This window comes from Bufo gargarizans, chromosome 8 (assembly GCF_014858855.1).
Source record: "Bufo gargarizans isolate SCDJY-AF-19 chromosome 8, ASM1485885v1, whole genome shotgun sequence".
In the NCBI taxonomy this organism is placed as follows: Eukaryota; Metazoa; Chordata; class Amphibia; order Anura; family Bufonidae; genus Bufo; species Bufo gargarizans.
The window spans coordinates 191571017-191593811 of NC_058087.1; the positions used below are offsets into that span (position 1 = coordinate 191571017).

The 22795-nt window shown below is 42.9% G+C and overlaps 1 protein-coding gene across 1 annotated transcript in view; it reads left to right on the plus strand.

Annotated features, from left to right (window-relative positions):
* The window catches only part of LOC122945533, a 61467-nt gene that overhangs the window by 23354 nt on the left and 15318 nt on the right, over nucleotides 1-22795 (plus strand). The window contains exons 7-15 of the mRNA XM_044304595.1: nucleotides 3554-3907; nucleotides 4228-4602; nucleotides 7184-7477; nucleotides 8045-8395; nucleotides 10552-10704; nucleotides 12574-12951; nucleotides 17391-17696; nucleotides 19790-20137; nucleotides 21477-21779. Coding sequence (XP_044160530.1) covers nucleotides 3554-3907; nucleotides 4228-4602; nucleotides 7184-7477; nucleotides 8045-8395; nucleotides 10552-10704; nucleotides 12574-12951; nucleotides 17391-17696; nucleotides 19790-20137; nucleotides 21477-21779 — 2862 coding nt within the window. The remainder of the gene's footprint in view (nucleotides 1-3553; nucleotides 3908-4227; nucleotides 4603-7183; nucleotides 7478-8044; nucleotides 8396-10551; nucleotides 10705-12573; nucleotides 12952-17390; nucleotides 17697-19789; nucleotides 20138-21476; nucleotides 21780-22795) is intronic.

The window sequence follows — 22795 nt, forward strand, 5'->3', positions numbered from 1 at the left end:
GCGCGCACACAGGCGCGCGCGTTCACAGGAATTGAAGGTAAGCGAGTGGATCTCCAGCCTGCCAGCGGCGATCGCTCGCTGGCAGGCTGGAGATGTGATTTTTTTTAACCCCTAACAGGTATATTAGACGCTGTTTTGATAACCGCGTCTAATATACCTGCTACCTGGTCCTCTGGTGGTCCCTTTTGTTTGGATCGACCACCAGAGAACACAGGTAGCTGTGTAAAGTACCACAAAACACTACACTACACCCCCCCCCCTGTCACTTATTAACCCCTTATGAGCCCCTGATCACCCCATATAGACTCCCTGATCACCCCCCTGTCATTGATCACCCCCCTGTCAGGCTCCGTTCAGACGTCCGTATGATTTTTACGGATCCACGGATACACAAAACACATACGGACGTCTGAATGGAGCCTTACAGGGGGGTTATCAATGACAGGCGGGTGATCACCCATATAGATTCCCTGATCACCCCCTGTCATTGATCACCCCCCTGTCATTGATCACCCCCCTGTAAGGCTCCATTCAGACGTCCATATGATTTTTACGGATACATGGATCGGATCCACAAAACGCATACGGACGTCTGAATGGAGCCTTACAGGGGGGTGATCAATGACGGGGGTGATCAACCATATAGATTCCCTGATCACCCCCCTGTAAGGCTCCATTCAGACGTCCGTATGCGTTTTGTTGATCCGATCCATGTATCCGTGGATCCGTAAAAATCATACAGACGTCTGAATGGAGCCTTACAGGGGGGTGATCACCCCATATACACTCCCTGATCACCCCCCCTGTCATTGATCACCCCCCTGTAAGGCTCCATTCAGACATTTTTTTTGGCCCAAGTTAGCGGAAATTATTATTATTATAATTTTTTTTTTTTTTTCTTACTAAGTCTCATATTCCACTAACTTGTGTCAAAAAATAAAATCTCACATGAACTCACCATACCCCTCACGGAATCCAAATGCGTAAAAATTTTTAGACATTTATATTCCAGACTTCTTCTCATGCTTTAGGGCCCCTAAAATGCCAGGGCAGTATAAATACCCCACATGAGACCCCATTTCTGAAAGAAGACACCCCAAGGTATTCGCTGAGGGGCATATTGAGTCCATGAAAGCTTGAAATTTTTGTCCCAAGTTAGCGGAAAGGGAGACTTTGTGAGAAAATACAAAAAAAATCAATTTCCGCTAACTTGTGCCAAAAAAAAAAAATTCTATGAACTCGCCATGCCCCTCATTGAATACCTTGGTGTGTCTTCTTTCCAAAATGGGGTCACATGTGGGGTATTTATACTGCCCTGGCTTTTTAGGGGCCCGAAAGCGTGAGAAGAAGTCTGGGATCCAAATGTCTAAACATGCCCTCCTAAAAGGAATTTGGGCCGCTTTGCGCATCTAGGCTGCAAAAAAGTGTCACACATCTGGTATCGCCGTACTCAGGAGAAGTTGGGGAATGTGTTTTGGGGTGTCATTTTACATATACCCATGCTGGGTGAGATAATATCTTGGTCAAATGCCAACTTTGTCAAAAAAAATGGGAAAAGTTGTCTTTTGCCAAGATATTTCTCTCACCCAGCATGGGTATATGTAAAATGATACCCCAAAACACATTCCCCAACTTCTCCTGAGTACGGCGATACCAGATGTGTGACATTTTTTTGCCGCCTAGGTGGGCAAAGGGGCACACATTCCAAAGTGCACCTTTAGGATTTCACCGGTCATTTTTTACACATTTTGATTTCAAACTACTTACCACACATTAGGGCCCCTAGAATGCCAGGGCAGTATAACTACCCCACAAGTGACCCCATTTTGGAAAGAAGAGACCCCAAGGTATTCCGTGAGGGGCATGGCGAGTTCCTAGAATTTTTTATTTTCTGTCACAAGTTAGCGGAAAATGATGATTTTTTTTTTTTCTTTTTTTTTTCTTACAAAGTCTCATATTCCACTAACTTGTGACAAAAATAAATAAATTCTAGGAACTCGCCATGCCCCTCACGGAATAACTTGGGGTGTCTTCTTTCCAAAATGGGGTCACTTGCGGGGTAGTTATACTGCCCTGGCATTCTAGGGGCCCATATGTGTGAGAGGTAGTTTGCAATCAAAATGTGTAAAAAATGACCGGTGAAATCCGAAAGGTGCACTTTGGAATGTGTGCCCCTTTGCCCACCTTGGCTGCAAAAAAGTGGCACACATCTGGTATCGCCGTACTCAGGAGAAGTTGGGGAATGTGTTTTGGGGTGTCATTTTACATATATCCATGCTGGGTGAGAGAAATATCTTGGTCAAATTCCAACTTTGTATAAAAAAATTGGAAAAGTTGTCTTTTGCCAAGATATTTCTCTCACCCAGCATGGGTATATGTAAAATGACACCCCAAAACACATTCCCCAACTTCTCCTGAGTACGGCGATACCAGATGTGTCACACTTTTTTGCAGCCTAGGTGGGCAAAGGGGCACATATTCCAAAGTGCACCTTTCGGATTTCACCGGTCATTTTTTACACATTTTGATTGCAAACTACTTCTCACGCATTTGGGCCCCTAGAATGCCAGGGCAGTATAACTACGCCACAAGTGACCCCATTTTGGAAAGAAGACACCCCAAGGTATTTTGTGATGGGCATAGTGAGTTCATGGAAGTTTTTATTTTTTGTCACAAGTTAGTGGAATATGAGACTTTGTACGGAAAAAAAAATCCCCCAAAAAAATCATCATTTTCCGCTAACTTGTGACAAAAAATAAAAAGTTCTATGAACTCACTATGCCCATCAGCGAATACCTTAGGGTGTCTACTTTCCGAAATGGGGTCATTTGTGGGGGTTTTCTACTGTCTGGGCATTGTAGAACCTCAGGAATCATGACAGGTGCTCAGAAAGTCAGAGCTGCTTCAAAAAGCGGAAATTCACATTTTTGTACCATAGTTTGTAAACGCTATAACTTTTACCCAAACAATTTTTTTTTTGCCCAAACATTTTTTTTTAATCAAAGACATGTAGAACAATAAATTTAGTGAAAAATTTATATATGGATGTCGTTTTTTTGCAAAATTTTACAGCTGAAAGTGAAAAATGTCATTTTTTAGCAAAAAAATCGTTACATTTCGATTAATAACAAAAAATGTAAAAATGTCAGCAGCAATGAAATACCACCAAATGAAAGCTCTATTAGTGAGAAGAAAAGGAGGTAAAATTCATTTGGGTGGTAAGTTGCATGACCGAGCAATAAACGGTGAAATTAGTGTAGTGCAGAAGTGTAAAAAGTGGTCTGGTCATTAAGGGGGGTTTCAGCTAGTGGGGTTGAAGTGGTTAATAATAAATAATAATAATGCATAAACAGATCAATTAATGACAGTTTGCAAATACCTTGTCCTGGGGTACAATGGCTGACTTGTGGACATACTTCGAACTCACTTGTTGGCTTTTTACTGTCATATTGTGGTTTTGCTTTTAATTTGCGACTTTCCAGCACACCAGATATCATACTGGTCTCAAATTTGTTTGCAGGTTTACAATAATTAATTTCTTTTTTTATTGCAGATTTTCCCTGGTGTCCCCAGATTGGAGACTATATAGAAAGTGTTAGCCAGGATGATACGATTATTTTCAAGTGTTCTGTATCAAATTATTTTCCTGATGCATTAACTGTAAAGTGGTTTGAGAAGGAGAAAGATTGTCCAGATTTAATAGAAGTTACAGAATCTGAGAAATATACAATTCCAAAAATGATATCAAACAGAACAGACAAGAAAACTTTCACTGCAATGTCTCGTTTGTCTGTGAAGAAATCACTCGTGACAGATAAAGACGTGGGTCTAGTCTGCAGAGTGGATCACCCCAGCTTGGAAAAACCAATCGAGGCCAAGACTGTGTCAGTGCAGCCCAGAGACACCGGTAAATCTTCTCTATGGCTTAAAGGCCTCCAGTTAGTTAAATGCTAATTAAAATACAATGTACATCCAGCAAGTGTAAGTACGTTTTTCCCCATTTAATGCACAGATTTTATTTCTCTGGTTATAACAACTTCATTAAGGATGACATTATTTAAGAAGTTTTTATAGTCACTGAGGTTATAACATCTTCCATAAAACTATTTATAGTAAATTTTGCCTTTAAAGATCTTTTGTTTTTTTATTTTTTCAGAAATTCTCCACTTTTCCTGGAGCAAATCTATATAAAAACAATTGGTTTCCATTCATTTTCTTATTCCACAGGCGTCCAGGTTTTTTTTGTTAACAACATCCAGGGACCCCAGAAGTGGTATGGAGGGGAGAAGGTGATCTTGTACTGTGCAGCTTCATATTGTACTGAGAACACCCAGGTGATATGGATTGTGACGGGAAAAGATGGGGCAGAACATGAAATATGTGAGGATTCTGGAGGTGTGAGGAAAGATGGCGGCCAGTGTCCAAGCTACGTGGCTCATAGAGAGAGGACGGACATATCTGATATACCAGGTCTCCTGGATGTCACCAGTTGTCTCAGCTTCACACCTTATGTTTCTAAACACAAAGATATCACAATAAGCTGCAAAATCACCTGTGACGGGAGAAGCAAGCAGAAGACTTTCCAGCGGAAACAGCTTTTTGGTGAGAAACATTTACTAATAACAGTAAATAATTGTTACATGAAGATTTAGTATACAGACTATAGGTTTTGACTCTGCTTTAATTTGTGAATGGGTGTGACACTCCTTTCTGGAAATGATGTGGGTCCAATAGTTGCAACGGATTTGGCTAAACCAAGATGCAAATTGTAGGAGATTCCCCTGTGTTAAACCTTTAAACCCTGTGCCGGATCTGGACTTCACTGCAGTTAAATGCCAGATTGATAATCCCAGAAGTAGCCACATTACCAACAGATGACACTGGGAAGTAGTAAATACTTGTCAGGCAAAGGTTGGTGGCAGACAGCGTTCTGGCACAAAGGTGGTCACCCATAGGTCAGGTCCTTAAAGAATCAGTGCCAACAGAACAGTGGTTGGGAAGCAGATGTATTAGCAAGCGCTGGCCGATGGAGGCACTTCAGTATGGATGGGCAGGAGAGAGAAGGACTGTAGCCCCAAGGTGAGTGGAGCAGGATGATGTGACTTGTTTTACACAGGACTTTAAAACGTTAACTTATCAACTGAATATTAACCTCCTAACAGTCACGTTAAAATTGAAAAATGTTATATTTTTTATATTTGTAGATTTTTAAAGGGAGTCTGTCACCAGATTTTGACCTTATAGACCGCTTACATAGCGCTCTAGCATAGCAGTCTATGATTCTAATGGTACCTTTGATGTTTTCTTGTGAAGTTCCCCCAAGGCAAAAACGGACTTTTATTCATATGTAAATTAGGGCTCGCAAGTGCCCAGGGGCGGCGTTCACCTCGTTGGTGCCCAAGCTGTTCTGCTTCTTTTCGGCATATCCCCGCCCCAGCCTCTTCCTCTGCTTCCCCGCTCTTCCTTTGCGTCCTCCTTCTCTGCAGCGAGATCCCGCGCCTGCGTTATCCATAGCTTTGCCGGGGCATGTGCATTGCGATGCCCATTGTGGGCACGGCATCGCAGTAGCTACTGCGCATACCCCTGCCAAGCAATGGAGAGCGCAGGCGCGGGATCTCACTGCAGAGAACTTGAGAAGGAGGACGATGATGATAATACCCCATTTCTAGCTGTTCCCTTATTCTCCTCCAGACTGAAGAGGGGGGGGGGGGGGGGGGCTGATTTATCCGCTCATATCTCTGGTTTGCTTTGTATTGTTTGAAAGCTGACATTCCAAGCTTCCAGACAATACCAGAAAGACAGCAATTCATTCAGTACAGGGGAGGATATCACTGATAGAAATGAATGCAGCTGAAAGTAAAAGTAAAAGCAGATTTTACCCGGGATTATTCCTGACTCGATTTCTAACAGTGATTTCTCCTCTTGCTTGGGCTAATGCTGTCATTTTGGTCTTGTATGAAAGCCTGTGTCAGCTTTTAAACAATACCAGTTGCATGTTTCTAGCTGCTACCATTTAGGAGATAGCAGCATCTAAAGCAGCCCTCCCCCCCCCCCCCCCCCTCCATTTTCTGCCGGAGTCCAGCTCCAGAAGAACAGTTAGCTACTTTTCCCACTGCCGGAGCTGGACCCCGGGAAAACAGTTAGGTGGTTAATGGCATAGTCTGTCAGAGGAACGGGATCAATATTGGCAGTGCAGATTCTCCTTAACTTTTCTAAGCATTCAGATTGAATTTTCTAAAACAAATTTTGTCTGGAATCCTCTTTCAGGAAGATATTTGAAGTGAACGTGTACATTGTAACATGTTACGTAAGGGGGTCTTGGATCATTAATCTGTTGTGTATGATCCCTGAATATGGACTTCACAATATTTAATTTTTCATTTTAAGATTTGGTATATTTCAGTCATGTTAGTGATTGTTAAGAGAAAAGGAAGGACACACTGCTGCTTTCAAGGCAGAAAAGGTGAAAATGTCAACCTGGCAAGGTAGTTCCCGCTAAATCACTGCATGTTCATGGTGGAGCTTCCGCCAGTGCTGTGTGAGATGATGACTCTACCGAAGCTCTTGACTGTAGAGTCAGAAGGTTTGGAAATTATGCACAGATGACTGGAGGAGAAGGATGGAGGGGTTTCTGCTGCCTGCATGTCTGTCGCCCAGAGAATCAGGATTAGGCCCCATGCACATGACCGTATCCATTTTGTGGTCCACAGATCACAGAGCAGCAAAATACGGATGTGCTCCATGTGCTGTCTGCATTTTATTTGCGGACTCATTGCTTTCAATGAGTCTGTGGTCCACATTTTGCAGATATAGTCTATATTTTGGTAGAACAGACATACGGATGCGAAAAGTACACAGATGATCTTATTACTTGTCTGCAAAATGTGGACCATAGGACCTATTCACTCAAAAAATGTGGATGCAACACGGGCCACATCTAAATTTTGCAGAGTTGTAATTTATGGACCGCAAAACAGATACGGTCATATGCATGAGCCTTACTGTATTTGGCTTCTCCAGCTGCCTGTACTCCATGTATTAATAAATCTTCCTTATGTTGATGTTCGTGAATATAATCCTATAGTTATGTCTGTTGTCTGAATATAGATATTTTATAATATTAATACAATTATATTAAAGTAGATCTTTGAATTTTTTATACTTTTTATTATTAATTTTACAGCAAAGCCCAAAGTGTTAAATCCTATAAAATTGTCCCTGACCGATTCAGCTGATGTTCTGTGTGCATTGGACATAGAGGAATTTTATCCTTCTGATATCCAGATAAAATGGAACCATCAAGAAAATCCGAGTCCAGATAAAACCGTTAAGAATGCAGGTGGCACTTACAACGTACAAAGCGAATGTAAACTTCCCAGAAGCTTCTTCAAAGACCCACAATTCACTGTGAAAGTTTCCTGGAAACATGAGTCCATGGATGGCTGGGACTGGAGGCAGATGTCTGCTGTGGATAAAGGTACAAGTGTAGCGTCTGCTGATCAGTGCGGCCGGATAATCGCTTCAGTTTACATTACATGATTTTACTACAAGTGGACGCTGTTTCTAGATATAAACCTTGTAAGCAGATACAGGAATCGGCCTATGTAGCATGAATTACACTGTTATTCATGCACGCGACCGTACTGTGTTTTGCGGTCCGCAAATTGCCACGGATACCAGCCATGTGCATTTCGCATTTTGCAGAACGGAACATCCCGCCCTATGATAGAAATGACTATACTTGTTTGTAAAGCGGAAAAGAATAGGACATGTTCTATTTGTGTTTTTTTGCAGGGCTGCGGAACAGAGCAACGGATGCGGACAGCACATGGAGCGCTGTCCTCATCTTTTGCAAACCCATTGAAGTGAATGGGTCCGCATCCAAGCCGCAAAAAAAAGGGTCTCAGATGCGGAACAAAACAACGGTCGTGTGAATGAGGCCTTAGTGGGAGATGTTTCTCTGTATCCCATGTTTAGCTAAAAAACTTTGTACAACGCATTTTGTTGTTGATGTGTTCATTGTATATTTTTTGTCATCTTGTAGATTTTCCATGGAAGCCAGAATTACAAGAGATTTCCATTCCCAACCTTCTTGGTGGTATCACAGCTATACTGAAATGTGAGGTGTCTAACGTATTCCCTGATGTAATGAATGTGAAGTGGCTGAAGAGGGAGAAGGACAGTCAAGAATTATTCCCGCTGGTTCTCAGTGACAAATATAGCATTTCAGACATTACACCAGAGCGGCAGACGGATAACACACTCTCATATAAAGCATCCTTAAAGTTTACTCCATCCGTCATCGCGGACCATGGAACAGAGTTCATCTGCAGAGTGGAGCATCCCAGTTTAGAAAAACCAGCAGAAAAGCGCACCGGACCCCTCTCTATACAAGGTGATTCTGAAAGACCCTGTGAATGTATTCTATTGCCATTTCCATATGGCCTTTATAGAAATGTATATTTATTATAAACACCTAATTTATGAGAAGCCAAAAGTTTCACAGCTCAAAGGGGTTGTGTGTCTTACAAAGGTGTAAAATAACAAACTAATACAGTGCTCCCTCAAGATACAAGGGCCTCAGGATACAATATTTTCAACATACAATGGTCTTTTCTGGGCCATCGTAAGTTGAAACTAGACTCAACATTTTTGGTAGTCTAGTAGCTCCTCTGCGGTACTGAATGTTCTGTTCTACCCCCCGTCTGTGCCAGGATGAGCTGCTCTTTTGGATACAAGCTGAGCAGCAAGTCAATTTTATTTTTCTGGTAGATGTATGTACTATGCAAGATCCTGAAGAAGCTCCTGCCCTCAATGTAGAAAGCCATTTACAACTTCCAGCATCTATTCCTGTCTGTTTTACTTAAAGGGGTTGTCCAGGTTCAGAGCTGAACCCGGACATACCCTTATTTTCACCCCGGCAGCCCTCCTGAGCCTGGCATCGGAGCATCTCATGCTCCGATGCGCTCCCGTGCCCTGCGCTAGATCGCGCAGGGCACAGGCTCTTGTGTTTACAATAACACACTGCCGGGCGGTAACTTCTGCCCAGCAGTGTGTTCGGTGACGTCACCGGCTCTGAGGGGCGGGCTTTAGCTCTGCCCTAGCCGTTTTACTGGCTAGGGCAGAGCCAAATCCCGCCCATCAGTGCCGGTGACGTCACCGGGGTTCCTGTCAGCCCCATAGAGAGCCCCGGTACGTCACCGGAACTCAGAAAAATGCCTTTGCCCTGCGCGATTTAGCGCAGGGCAAAGGAGAGCATCGGAGCATGAACTGCTCCGATGATCATGTCAGGAGGGCTACAGGGGTGAAAATGGAGGGATGTCCAGGTTCAGCTCTGAACCTGGACAACCCCTTTAAGGACTTGCTTTATATGTCTTTGGTTATCTGTCTGTTTTTCCTAAAACTTTACTTTTTTCTGGAATTACATTTTTGGGCTTTGGAACCAATTACTAGTTTTTCATAGAGTTATGGACTCAACTTACAATGGTTTCAAAATTCAATGGTCGTCCTGGAACCAATGAATATTGTAACTTGAAGGACCACTGTACTCCCCTTTCCAGTCCCCCGCCACTCTTGTGCTGCTGCTGTCTGGGCCCTCTGCCTATTTGTATAGTACGGCTTCCAGCAAGGACGTTCAGACATGGATCAGTGATTGGCGGTCGCACTTCCATGTCAAAAGCATCATCAATGAAGGCCTGGGGGGGTTCGGTTACAGGAGTATTAGTAAGGAATATTATAAACTTTTAATAAAATATGCTGAGGTCTGGACAAACCCTTTAACATAGTGGAATACATAAGTGATAATGTACCCCCTTGTATACATTATACGAATTATACCATGGCCGAAGAGATTATGACCGAATTAAACAAACTGGGCCACCTCTTTTTTGATGGTGCTTCATGTCAATCATAAGCATTCATTGTGTGTATTCAGCCACAATACCTCATGGTATTCACCCCCCCCCCCCCCCCCCCTATGCCAGCCAAAGCTGCCGTCCACAATGCCTACCAGATTAATTCAGATGCCATAGTCAGACTGAACAACACTCACATCCAACTCCTTCCTGCTGGTGCAGCTGCTGGCATCCCAAAACGAAGAGTAGAAAGTGTGGAAACCAGCGGACAACTGCCTCTCCCATGGCCTGTCACCTCTCTGTAATAAATGTCTGCCTCGCTCCACATTGGTGGTTTACTGTGTGACACTGAGTGGTGATAAGAGACATGTCCTGGACACCTTCATCATACGGTGTTTCGACAGTAAACTCTGCAACATGAAACATATTGAGGTCAGTGCCATAAGATGTCTCAGAATAATCTATGGCACACCGGAGATTTGTCTTGCAAAGTGAAGTTTTAATACATCTTGTATATCTTTACATAATCAATTGTCATCCAGATATAAAGAATGAATAGGTAGATTATTGGCCATATAGAAAAGTCCCAACGTTTCGGTCAAAACTGACCTTTTTCAAGGGATCTGTGGCCGGTGCATAATGGAGGCAGTCTGGATGTCTGGAGTGCCATAAGATGGACGTGTGATGTGTTTTCCAGATGTCAAGAGCTCAGCTCCACCTCAGGATAAAAGTCAAACAGATTCTGCTCCTCTGGAAGAAAGTCAAACAGATTCTGCTCCTGAAAAACTGCAAGCAGATTCTGCTCCTCATGATGGGGTTCAGGACTTGGCATCCATAATACCACAGAAAAGTGAGTTTTTGGGCAATCTATTTCTAACAATTATCTTCTACCCTGTGGATATAAGATAACTTTTAATAATCGGAATACCCCTTTAAATTACTATTGAAATCAACTTGTTGTGTGCTCCATACAGGGACGGACTGGGAACTTAAAGTGGCCCTGGAAAAAATACTAAAAGTGGCCCCATTTTGTAGTCGAATCCAAATTGATGGAAGGCAGGGCCAACACAAGTAGGCAGGGCTAGCAATATTATATTGTGGCACATTATACCACCCCAACAGAACCAAATACCACAGTCCATCACAAAATACATCCCTAAAATCTTCCACTGACCGGCCGTGAGAAGGACTCACGTGGCCTCTTGGGCATTGGCCCACCGGGAAATTTCCCTGTAAGGTCTATGGCCAATCCACCCCCTGGCTCCATATTATATAGATATATATAGAGAAAGATCCCCTGTGGCTGTTTTCTGACGATTGCCCTGAACAGGGGACACCATCTATAAACTCTTTCTAAACCAGTAAATTTAGGAGCCTAAATTTGTAATGAGTGCCCTCTACCTGCCTTTTTCTGAGGTTGTAATGGAGCTGCGCTCGAGTCTAGAGAGAGGAGATTGTTATATGGTCATCATTTTATACACCGCTTTCCATGGGCACAGGAACGGGCTGTGGTATTACTGCTTCCTCTTTGTGGTTATCATAGGATTTCTGTAGAACCACAATGACTGGATTTCCTGAGGTTTCAGTATTGTGGTAGAAATGCTGGATCTAGATGCAGCCAAAGCAACTCTGATTTTAAGAAGTGTTAGGACGGGTTCGCATTGGCGTTATGGAATTCCGTTATAGGTTTGGTTATAACAGAGTTATAACGGAATTTAAGGACGGAATGCAAAATAGCAAGCCTTTAAGAGGCATTCCGTTTTGCTCCGTCCTAATACATGTCTATGGGGAAACGTAATGGTTCAGTTTGTATCTATTATACATGACGGAAAATTCCTCTTAAAGGCTTCCGTTTTACATTACGACCTAAATTCCTTTATATTCCGTTATAACAGAAGCTATAACTGAATCCTATGTACCAATGCGAACCCGCCCTTACTGCTGTATGGCCACACGTGCCCTGTTTTTCTTTTTCTGCCGAGCCAAATCAGAAGCCTCACTGTAGAGACAATCGGCCACTCCTGCTTTTTTCATATACTGTAGGTAAAATCAGACCTTGGTGTGGATAGAAGCGCCGCGTGGTCGGGGTTTAGAGGGTAAGGCTGGCTTTATTGCACTCGCTGGCTGATTATTCGTTTTGGAAAGAGAACTGAGCTTCTATTATTCATATTATTTAGTAAGACTGGTTTTTCATATGCCAGCCTTAGTCCAAAGTTCAGAATAAGAAGTAAAAGGTACAGGCATATAAATATTATAATAGATATGTCAAATCTGTGACTGCCCCTGTGACATCTAAGCTGAGTAGATTTGAAACAAAAAAAACACTGCAGCCAGTTTCTTCTATAAATTATAGTAAGTCTATCAGGTCACGCTAAGACCTGCACACTATTTCAAAAAGCGGTGAATATAATGTAAATTTAGAAAAACATGCACCAAAATTTGCCACTCTTTGATAACATTTTTCTGGCTCAAGCAGAATGATAAATTCCCCCAAATTGGATCATGCACTTAATAAGGTTTTCCTATCAAAGATGTCTACGGTATATCCAGTAATTATATCACCTCTCATTATAGGGGATCGGACTGTTGTGACCACCACCAAACATAAGCCTGCGGGTCCAGTCCCCATTCCTAGTGGAGAAATGACTGTAAATGTGTAGTCACCATTAACCTTTTGACCATTTGACCTTAGTTTGTCATTTATCTCTTGTTCTGTCAGATTACCAGCAACTCATTGTTGGGGACATCAGAGGAAGGGAACAGTGGACGCATAAGAAAAAGCTATCTCTTCAGTGTCCAGTGTCTTATTGTCCTGAGGATGTTACAGTCGTGTGGACGGTGACTGAGGGGGACGGCAACGTCCAGGAATTATCCAGCTCTGCGGCACAGCCGCTCAGGGAGAGGGAAGCTCTGAAGACTTCTGGTTATTTCCTTGTAAAGGAAACCGATGAGTCTGATGTAGAAGGACTGTTTCATATCACCAGTATAATGACATTTATACCAACAGTGAGGAAACATTATGGATCTCTTATCACCTGCACAGTTACCTCTGATGGTGAAACCAAGACCAAGAAATTTCAGCCGAAATCAGTTAATGGTAAAACTATCTGCATGTGAATGAATCTCCTGTATTAACCTTATGTTAGATGGGTTCCTAGAATGATCAGCGCTATATGTAATTTTAAGCACTGAATGTGGCTCAGACAGGGTGCTGAATCTCCTTAAAAAGACCAGTCCTGTATGGAGAATTATTGGTAATTATCCATGGGAAACCAATATAACATAGTAACACAGTATATAAGGCCGAAAAAAGACATTTGTCCATCCAGTTTGGCCTGTCATCCTGCAAGTTGATCCAGAGGAGGGCAAAAAAAAAAACTGAGGTAGAAGCCAATATTCTCCCTGACTCCATTCAGTCCCTGGATCAGCGACCCCTCTCTAGTAGCTATAGCCTGTAATATTATTACACTCCAGAAATACATCCAGGCCCCTCCTGAATTCCTTTATTGTACTCACCATCACCACCTCCTCAGGCAGAGAGCTCCATAGTCTCGCTGCTCTTACCGTAAAGAATCCTCTTCTATGTTTGTGTACAAACCTTCTTTCCTCCAGACGCAGAGGATGTCCCCTCGTCACAGTCACAGTCCTGGGGATAAATAGATGATGGGAGTGATCTCTGTACTGACCCCTGATATATTTATACATAGTAATTAGATCTCCCCTCAGTCATCTTTTTTCTAAAGTGAATAACCCTAATGTTGATAATCTTTCTGCGTCCTGTAGTCCACCCATTCCAGTTATTACTTTAGTTGCCCTCCTCTGGACCCTCTCCAGCTCTGCTATGTCTGCCTTGTTCAAAGGAGCCCAGCACTGTACACAGTCCTCCATGTGTGTTCTGACTAGTGATTTGTAAAGTGGTAGGACTATGTTCTCATCACGGGCGTCTAAGCCCCTTTTGATGCAACCCATTATCTTATTGGCCTTGGCAGCAGCTGCCTGACACTGGTTTTTACAGCTTAGTTTGCTGTTCACTAAAATTCCTAGGTCCTTTTACATGTCAGTGTTACCCAGGGTTTTACCATTTAGTATGTACGGGTGACTTGCATTATTCCTTCCCATGTGCATAACCTTACATTTGTCAGTGTTAAACCTCATCTGTCACTTCTCTGCCCAAGCCTCCAATCTATCCAGATCTCTCTGTAGCTGTATATTGTCCTCTTCTGTGTTAATTACTTTACACAGTTTAGTGTCATCTGCAAAAATTTATATTTTACTGTGCAAGCCTTCTACAAGATCATTAACACATATATTGAAGAGAATAGGGCCTAGTACTGACCCCTGAGGTACTCCACTAGTGACAGTGACCCAATCTAAGTGTGTACCATTAATAACCACCCTCTGTTTTCTATCACTCAGCCAGTTACTTACCCACATACAGACATTTTCTCCCAGTCCGAGCATTCTCATTTTATATACTAATCTTTTATGTGGTACAGTGTCAAATGCTTTGGAGAAGTACAGATATACGACATCCATTGATTCGCCGCTGTCAAGTCTAGAACTTACCTCCTCATAGAAACTGATTAAATTAGTTTGACATGATATGGTGTTATTTGCTTATTTTCATTGAGGTACTCCAAGATAGCATATCTTAGAAAACCTTCAAACAGTTTACCGACGACAGATGTTAAACTTACCGGCCTATAGTTTCCGTGCTCTGGTTTTGTACCCTTTTTGATTGGCACATTTGCTATACGCCAATCCTGTGGAACACTCCCTGTCAGTATAGAGTCCTTAAATATCAGAAATAAGGGTCTGACTATGACATTACTTAATTCTCTTAGAATACGGGGGTGTATGCCATCTGGTCCTGGCGATTTGTCTATTTTGATCTTTTTAAGACGCTGTTGTACTTCTTCCTGGGTCAGACAGGGCACTTTTAATGGGGAATTTACTTTTACATTCTGCATTTCATCTGACAGTTTATTTTCTTCAGTGAATACAGTGAAGAAACAAATATTTAATAGCTTTGCTTTCTCCTCATTGCTCTCTGCCACTCCCCCCTCATTACTCTGTAAAGGGCCGACACCTTCAGAGTTATACTTTTTACTATTTATATAATTGAAGAACATTTTAGGGTTAGTTTTGCTCTCTTTGACAATTAGTCACTTGGTCTCTAGTTTGGCTGCTTTTATTTGTTTTTTACATATTCTATTTTTTTCCTTATAATTTTTCAGTGCTTCCACGCTAACCTCCTGTTTTAGTGATTTAAATGCTTTCTTTATGTTATTTATTGCTTCCTTTGCAGTTCTATTTATCCACATTGGTTTCTTCTTGTTCCTTAACCCTTTATTCCCATACGGTATGTACCTCTCACAATTAGATTTTAGGATGCTTTTAAAAATATCCCATTTTGTGGCTGTATTTTTATTTTTGAGGACTTTGTCTCAGTTAGTTAGGCCTATGGCCTCTCTTACATGGCTAAATTTAGCTTTTTTGAAGTTTGGAATTTTTGTTCCTCCCTGTAGAAACGCTCTTTTGAATGATAATTGGAAGGTTATTACTTTATGGTCACTATTTCCCAGGTGTCCCCCGACCTGCACATCTGTTGTTCTGTCAGGTCTATTGGTTAATACTAAGTCCAGTATGGCCATCCCTCTAGTCGGGTCCTGAACCAGTTGGGAAAGGTAATTGTCTTTGGTTTCAGTTTCAGTTTCCCAGTCTATATCTGGGTAGTTGAAGTCCCCCATAATAACCACCTCATTATGATTTGCCGCCTCGTCTATCTCATTTAGTAGTAGATTTTCTGTGGACTCTGGTATATTAGGTGGTTTATAATAAACTCCTATTAGTAATTTATTATTGTTTTTGCCTCCATGTATTTCTACCCACAGCAACTCCACATGTTCATGTCCCTCACTTATATCTTCTCGGACTGTGGGCTTTAGACAGGACTTTACATAAAGGAGAACCCCTCCCCCTCTCCGGTTTTGGCAATCCTTTCTAAACAGACTGTAACCCTGTACATTAACTGCCCAGTCATAGCTATCATCCAGCCGTGTCTCAGTTATTCCCACTGTCATAGCTATCATCCAGCCAAGTTCTCAGTTATTCCCACTGTCATAGCTATCATCCAGCCGTGTCTCAGTTATTCCCACTGTCATAGCTATCATCCAGCCGTGTCTCAGTTATTCCCACTGTCATAACTATCATCCAGCCATGTCTCAGTTATTCCCACTATGTCATAGTTCTCCTCACACATCACTAATTCCAGTTCCCCGGTTTATTAGTCAGGCTTCTGGTATTAGTTTACATACATTTAAGAGGTTTATGTATATTTTTTACCCTACACTTTTCCTTCTGAGCTGTTCTAGTCCCTCCTTCCATTCCTCCCCCAGTCCCACTACCTTGCCCCCGGTCTCTATCTGCACTATCTTCCCCTCCTATAATGTAATTTCCCTCCCCCAGTCCCTAGTTTAAACACTCCTCCAACCTTCTAGCCATCTTCTCCCCCAACACAGCTGCCCCTTCCCCATTGAGGTGCAGCCCGTCCCTATGATAGAGCCTGCAGGCGACAGAGAAGTCGGCCCAGTTCTCCAGGAACCCAAACCCCTCCTTCCTACACCAGTTCTTGAGCCACTTGTTAACCTCCCTAATCTCCCACTGCCTTTCTTGTCTGGCTCGTGGTACGGGTAGTATACCTTTGATGTCCTTGCCCTAAGTTTTTGACCTAAATCCCTAAAATCATTTTTAAGGACGCTCCACCTACCTCTAACTTTGTCATTGATATGGACCATGACCGCTGGATCTTCTCCAGCCCCTCCTAGTGATCTGTCAACCCGATCCGCGATGTGTCGAACTTGAGCGCCAGGAAGACAACACACCGTTTATGATGATCCTGGTCTTTGTGACTGATCGCCCTATCTGTACCCCTAATAATTGAGTCTCTCAATATTCAAAGAGGTATCTCCAAAGGAAGAGAACCAACTTGCTAGCACCGCTTCCTGGAACTGGCTCCCTATGAGTCAAATCCGACTTTCCAACAAGCCTTAAGATTTGACAAGGCAATATAGCCAAGTCAGCCATCCGTAGACAGTTTTTGGGTAGCCCTTATCTCTGAACTCCTGAAGCTAATAAACACTCATTTATGCCATATTCTTACCAACTTGATAAGAGTTTCGCTATAGTGAATGTTTACGATGTCAGGTGTTCAGAGATAAGGGCTACAGATCGATCCATTATAGTGGCAACTTGATGGATTCACTGTGAAACAGAGAGCCTGCTAGTCCACAAATGGACTGAAAGTGAAGCTGTAGAGGTGTCCAAAGCCTTTAAAGCACAAGAAGTGCAGCAGAAATACTAATAGTAAATAAGCAGAACTTTGAAGTCAGCTCTGGATGTGATGGAGTATACGACTTGATGAAGTAATTCCTGCTGACTGATCCTGTACACATATGTATAATCAGTTTTTTCTTTAGCCAATGACAATGCAGACATTTATATACTGTATCTAATATGTTATATATTATCTTCTAGCTAAGCCCCAAGTGTTAGATCCTGTAAAAGCAGCTCTTACGGAGTCCGGGGAGGTGATTTGCGCTCTGACTCTGCAGAACTTTTATCCAAAACATATAACTGTCAAATGGGCAACAGAACAAAATCCACTGAAATCCAAAGAAGATTTCCCGGAAAATGCTGATCACACATATAATGTCTGCAGCCTGTGCACTGTCCAAGGAAGTCTCTTTAAAGATCCGAACTTTAAACTGAGCGTGACCTGGAGTCACAAAACCATGAAGGAAAAGAGAACAAGAGTCCTGTCCTGGAGAGACCTAGCTAACAGTAAGAAAGATACAAAAGACTCTATACCTCTCATATGTTTACAAGGCTGGTGGCCATTTCTTCCACCTTGGTCCACATTTATTATTAATGAAATTTTGCACCAAAAAAATTTAAGAGCAGTTGTTAAGAAGGCACACTCCTAAGTGTGGTGCATTTGGAACTGTATGACTTTTTTATGTATTTTTTTTGCACCAGCTATAAGTTGATTTACATTTGCACCACTGACTTGCTGGTTTGTAACCGTTAGGCTTCATGCACACGGCCGTTGCCCGGCCCGCATACAGCGGGTCAGCAATACACGGGCACCGGCCGTGTGCACCCCACATCACGGATGCGGACTTATTAATTTGAATGGGTCCGCAATCCGGGAGATACGGTGCGATGCGGAACGGAAGCACAGAACGGAAGCACTACGGAGTGTTTCCATGGTGTTTCTGCCTGTGCCTCCGCACCGCAAACATGTTCTATTTTTTGTACAGTGCGGACGGATCACGGACCCATTCAATTTGAATGGGTCTCGATCCGTCCCGTCCGCTGCACGGATGTTGCCCGTGCATGGGGAACCGCAAATTGCGGTCCCCAATGCATGGAACGACCACACAACGGCCGTGTGCATGAGGCCTTACAAAAAATGTACATCTTGACAATGCCAACTTTTCTTGTCTGTTTTCTTTGTTTGGTGTAATAAGGCAAATGCCATCAATTAATGCGTAGATTTGGCACAATTGTAAATGCAACTTCCAAAATTAGGCATAAACTAAACAATCAATGTGGTCCTCTGGCCTCTTCACACTTATGGTCAATGTTTCTTATCAGTATTTGTAAGCCGACTTATAGAAAATCTCTAGTGGAAAGATTTGTACCTCATCAGTGTCCTGGCATTGGCCAATGTCCCCCATTCCTCTTCACTGCACATAGCAGTAAAGGGGGAGTTTGAATGTGGCAGTCAAGCAGATGCTGTGCAGCTTCATTCAATGTCTGTGGCACTGAGTCTGACAAAGTTAGCAAAGTGCTGTAGTTGAGTGTCTCAACCAGTCCTGCAGACTTGGGATGGAGTAGCAGCATGTATGCTGGACTGACACTTAATTTAAGTTTCTCCTTAGTGCAGGGGATGCAGTGAAGAGGAACGGGGCACACTGGACCCTGTTTTTTGTGAACAGTGGGGGTCCCAGTGGTGGGGTCCCCAGGGGTCAGACACATTCCCTATCCTATGTATAGATGATAAATGTAAATTCTAGAAAAACACGTTTAAAGGGGTTGTCCCACAAAAAATATTCTACAGTTTTCAAACCAGCACCTAAATCTGAATTCTTTTGTAGTTGTATGTAATTACAAATTTAGCATAGCCACTGAGTTATTCCATAAAATGTATCTGTACAGCGCCACCTGCTGTTAGTTCTTTTTCTTATTTCTTTGTCCTGCTCACTGAGATGGTCGCACATGCTCAGTTTAATCCTTCAACTGCCTCCTGAGCTGTGATAGGGAGAGCATGGACACGCCCCCTGAGCTGCAGCAGTAAGGACACTCCCCTTGAGCTTTCAGCTTGATATAAATCTAGCAGAGCAATGAATCTGGAGATCTCTGGATCCATGTGAGGTGCAGGGCTGGTTCTTGCTTTGTTAGAAAGAGATTGTCATGTACTAGATCATATCTGTTTTTCATTTTTTGCATAAGTCATGGGATAATCCCTTTAAAGGTTTAATTCACTTCACTTTAATGGGAACAGCACTGACGTTACCAGCTCCGTCCACCACACTACAGGTTTCTGGCTCTGAAGCCACTGCAGATCATCTGATTGGCGAGGGAGCTGGGTAATGGACTCCTGCCAATCAGATATTGATGGCACATCCTGAGGATAGGCCATCAGTATTAAAGTCCCGGAAAACCCCTTTAATGTCTAGTTAAGACAGGTGAGAACTGGGCAAATCTGTTTCATGAAGACAACACTCATCAGTTACAGTTTATAGATAATTCAGTGTGTGATACATCTAGTCACCCTGTACTATAACATGCACATCCATGTTTCTATGTGGTATAGGTGTAAAGTGAAGACAAATGTGCCAGACGCACTCACTTTCTTTCAATATCTCAAGGTTTTCCGTGGCATCCTGTAATCCAGGAGGTTCCCGTACCTCATGTCCTGATGGGCCAATCAAACACTCTCCAGTACAACATCTCCAGCTATTTCCCTGATGATGTGACTGTGAGCTGGTATAAGAAGGAGAAGAACGCTCTGGAATCTGCTCCATTACACGGCAATGATAAGTATAAGACATCAGTCACTGAGTCCCAGAGACAGCCGGACTCCACATACTCCTGTACAGCCAGTCTGCTGTTCACCCCGACTCTGAAAGACCAGGAATCAGAAATCATCTGCAGAGTGGAGCATCCCAGCCTGGAGAGACCACTAGAGAGTAGCAGCGGACCCTTACGTGTGCAGGGTGAGTGCATTGGGCATGTCCATTTTACAAGAAGTTTAAAGCGTCCAACTGTTAACATAATTTTAGATCAAACTTCTGCTCATTAGTGTCTTAATGTATCTTTATATGGACTGAAACTTTTCTTCTGATACATAGCTCCAAATCCCTTGCATTCAGATAGAATTTAATGATTAAAATTTGTCTTCCTGTAGCCACCACTAGGGGGAGCGCAGGAGCTTATTGCATACTGTGTTATTATTTATTGTCCATTCAAGCAGCTAGAATCATTTACTGCCATGTCCATGCGCATTTATCTGATTCCTGCTATACCAGGGATAGAATCAACCCACAGATCTTCTCCTCTGAGCTGCGCAATCTGCAAGAACGGATATGTAAATCGGGCACAACAATAATGCAAAAAAAAAAATATTGCAACAAACGGATATGCCACTGACTATACTAGCTAGTCATACAAGCAGATATTAAAAGCTGAGACTTTTGTCAATATATTCCTGTCAGGAACACATCGGAGCCCCTCATGCACCACGCCACGGTCTCTCAGCATGGCAAGTGGTCCTACCACTGCGCTAACTATGGTGTGAACACGGTCTGAAGGTGATGAAATCCAGCTCACAGCCAAGCTTCCACACAACCGCCTAGCAGGACAACTAATGCAATGTGAATTACAAGACTGTAAGCCTCACCCATATCAGACCGTGTGATGGAGGCTACCAGGTGCAAAAGAGTGTTAAATGCCAGGTGACGGCACATTTAATACATATGGAACAAAATCACAGAAATATAGTGGCCAATATGGGGGAACTGCTCAGACCCCAAACACTGTAGCGTGTTTCTCATTGGGGGAGCAGTCCCACCGCATGTGGACCGCAGCAAACGACAATAATGCAGTGCCATGGAGTCAGGTAATGGAGGTCAAACTGGATTAGGATGTGGTAGAGTAGAGAATTTGAAACCGTAGTAGGGGAAGCTGGATCTCAACAGTTCTAGTATCAAAGCACACCGGTATTAAACAACTTTAAATAGTCCGCCTAGGACTTTGATTGGCAGGAGAGACTCGTGCTCTGCGCATGCGCTGCCTGCCATTACTGTTTGCTCTGGTGTCTGGAGGAGAATTGGCAGTGGAGCATAGTCAGGTAAGTGCATGACACCACGCAGGGACTTGGATCTGGAGTGGACATCCTCTCTAGGGTATAATCGCATGTTTGTTGACTTGTTTATTGACTTTTTCAGATTTCAGCATATACTTTCAATTCAGATCTGGCTGCAGAGTTTTTGCATGCTTTCTCCCTCAAAAATACACTAAAACTCTGTCTCCTTGAATCTTTTCATTATTTTCTAGGTCAGCCAAAGAATAGAAAACCGGTCAAAATAACGCTGGGCAGAGAAGAGGTGAAATATTCTCTGATTCTAGAGACCTTCTATCCCAGAGATATCCAGATAAAGTGGACTTGTGGATCGGACCAAGTGACACAGACCCACCCAGAAAGATATACACATAACATGGATAAATCATATTCTGTTACCAGTGAATGTACAGTGTCTGAGGAGGTGATGAAGAACCCCAACTTCAAAACCTGTGTGACGTGGAGCCATGAGTCCATGGATGACCCTGGGAGCAGAGAGGTGTCTATAAGAGATAAAGGTGAGAGACGAAGAGAAGGGAACAGGTATAATTAGAATTATACCAATGAGACTTTACAAATAGAGAGCAAGACACTGAGGCTGGAGAACATTGCTCCAAAGTGATGAAGATTTAATGTACCATCCATTAAATATGGTGCAGCTCACGGCTCAAGATACACTCCCTTATGTCACTTCATGTCCACTGTACGTGGTCACCAGTATTTTGCGAGGGAGGTGGGGGGGGGGGGAATTGTGCAACTCCATAATAATATAATACAGATGATAATAAGTTAGAGGAAACTATTATGAATGTATTATCTATTTTACTTAAAGGGGTTGTCCGGGATTGGGGACATTTGTCTATTAGTAATCTAATAACATAAACATTACAAACATGCATGTGGTACCTTAAGAGCATATTGCTGAAGCCCTGTTTTCCTGGTTTCAATTCATGGCCGGAAGTGAGTATTTTCTTATCTTCAGTGACGTACCGGGTCCCTGGCAGGCGAGCAAAGCTTCCTCTTCCTCTGCTCACGGAGCCCGGTGACGTCACTGGCAGTCTAGATGATAATGCAGAGAGGTTGGAGGGGCGGTTACTTGTCCGGCCGTCATCCCGCTAAGCCCCGCCCCCATCGCGCTAAGCCCCGCCCCCAGTCGGTGACGTCACTGGCAGTCTAGGTGATAATGCAGAGGTTGGAGGGGCGGTTACTTATCCGGCCGGCATCGCGCTAAGCCCCGCCCCCAGTCGGTGACGTCACCGGGCCTTCAGCATTACAATGAATGGAGGAGGATTACTATGCTTGTTAGCATAGAAAACTCCTCCCATCAGAATTACAAGCTAATGGAGCAGAAGGCTTTAGAAAGGAGGAATTCCTTTCACCACAGGATGACATGGCCATGCTAATTGCATATATTGCATTTAGACAATGGCATGTTGATTGTGTAAAAAAAAAAAAGATGATAAAACAATGGCTCAGTTGAAAGAAAAGGTAATAGTGTAATCAGTCTGCTTTTTTTTTTTTTTTTTTGTTGATT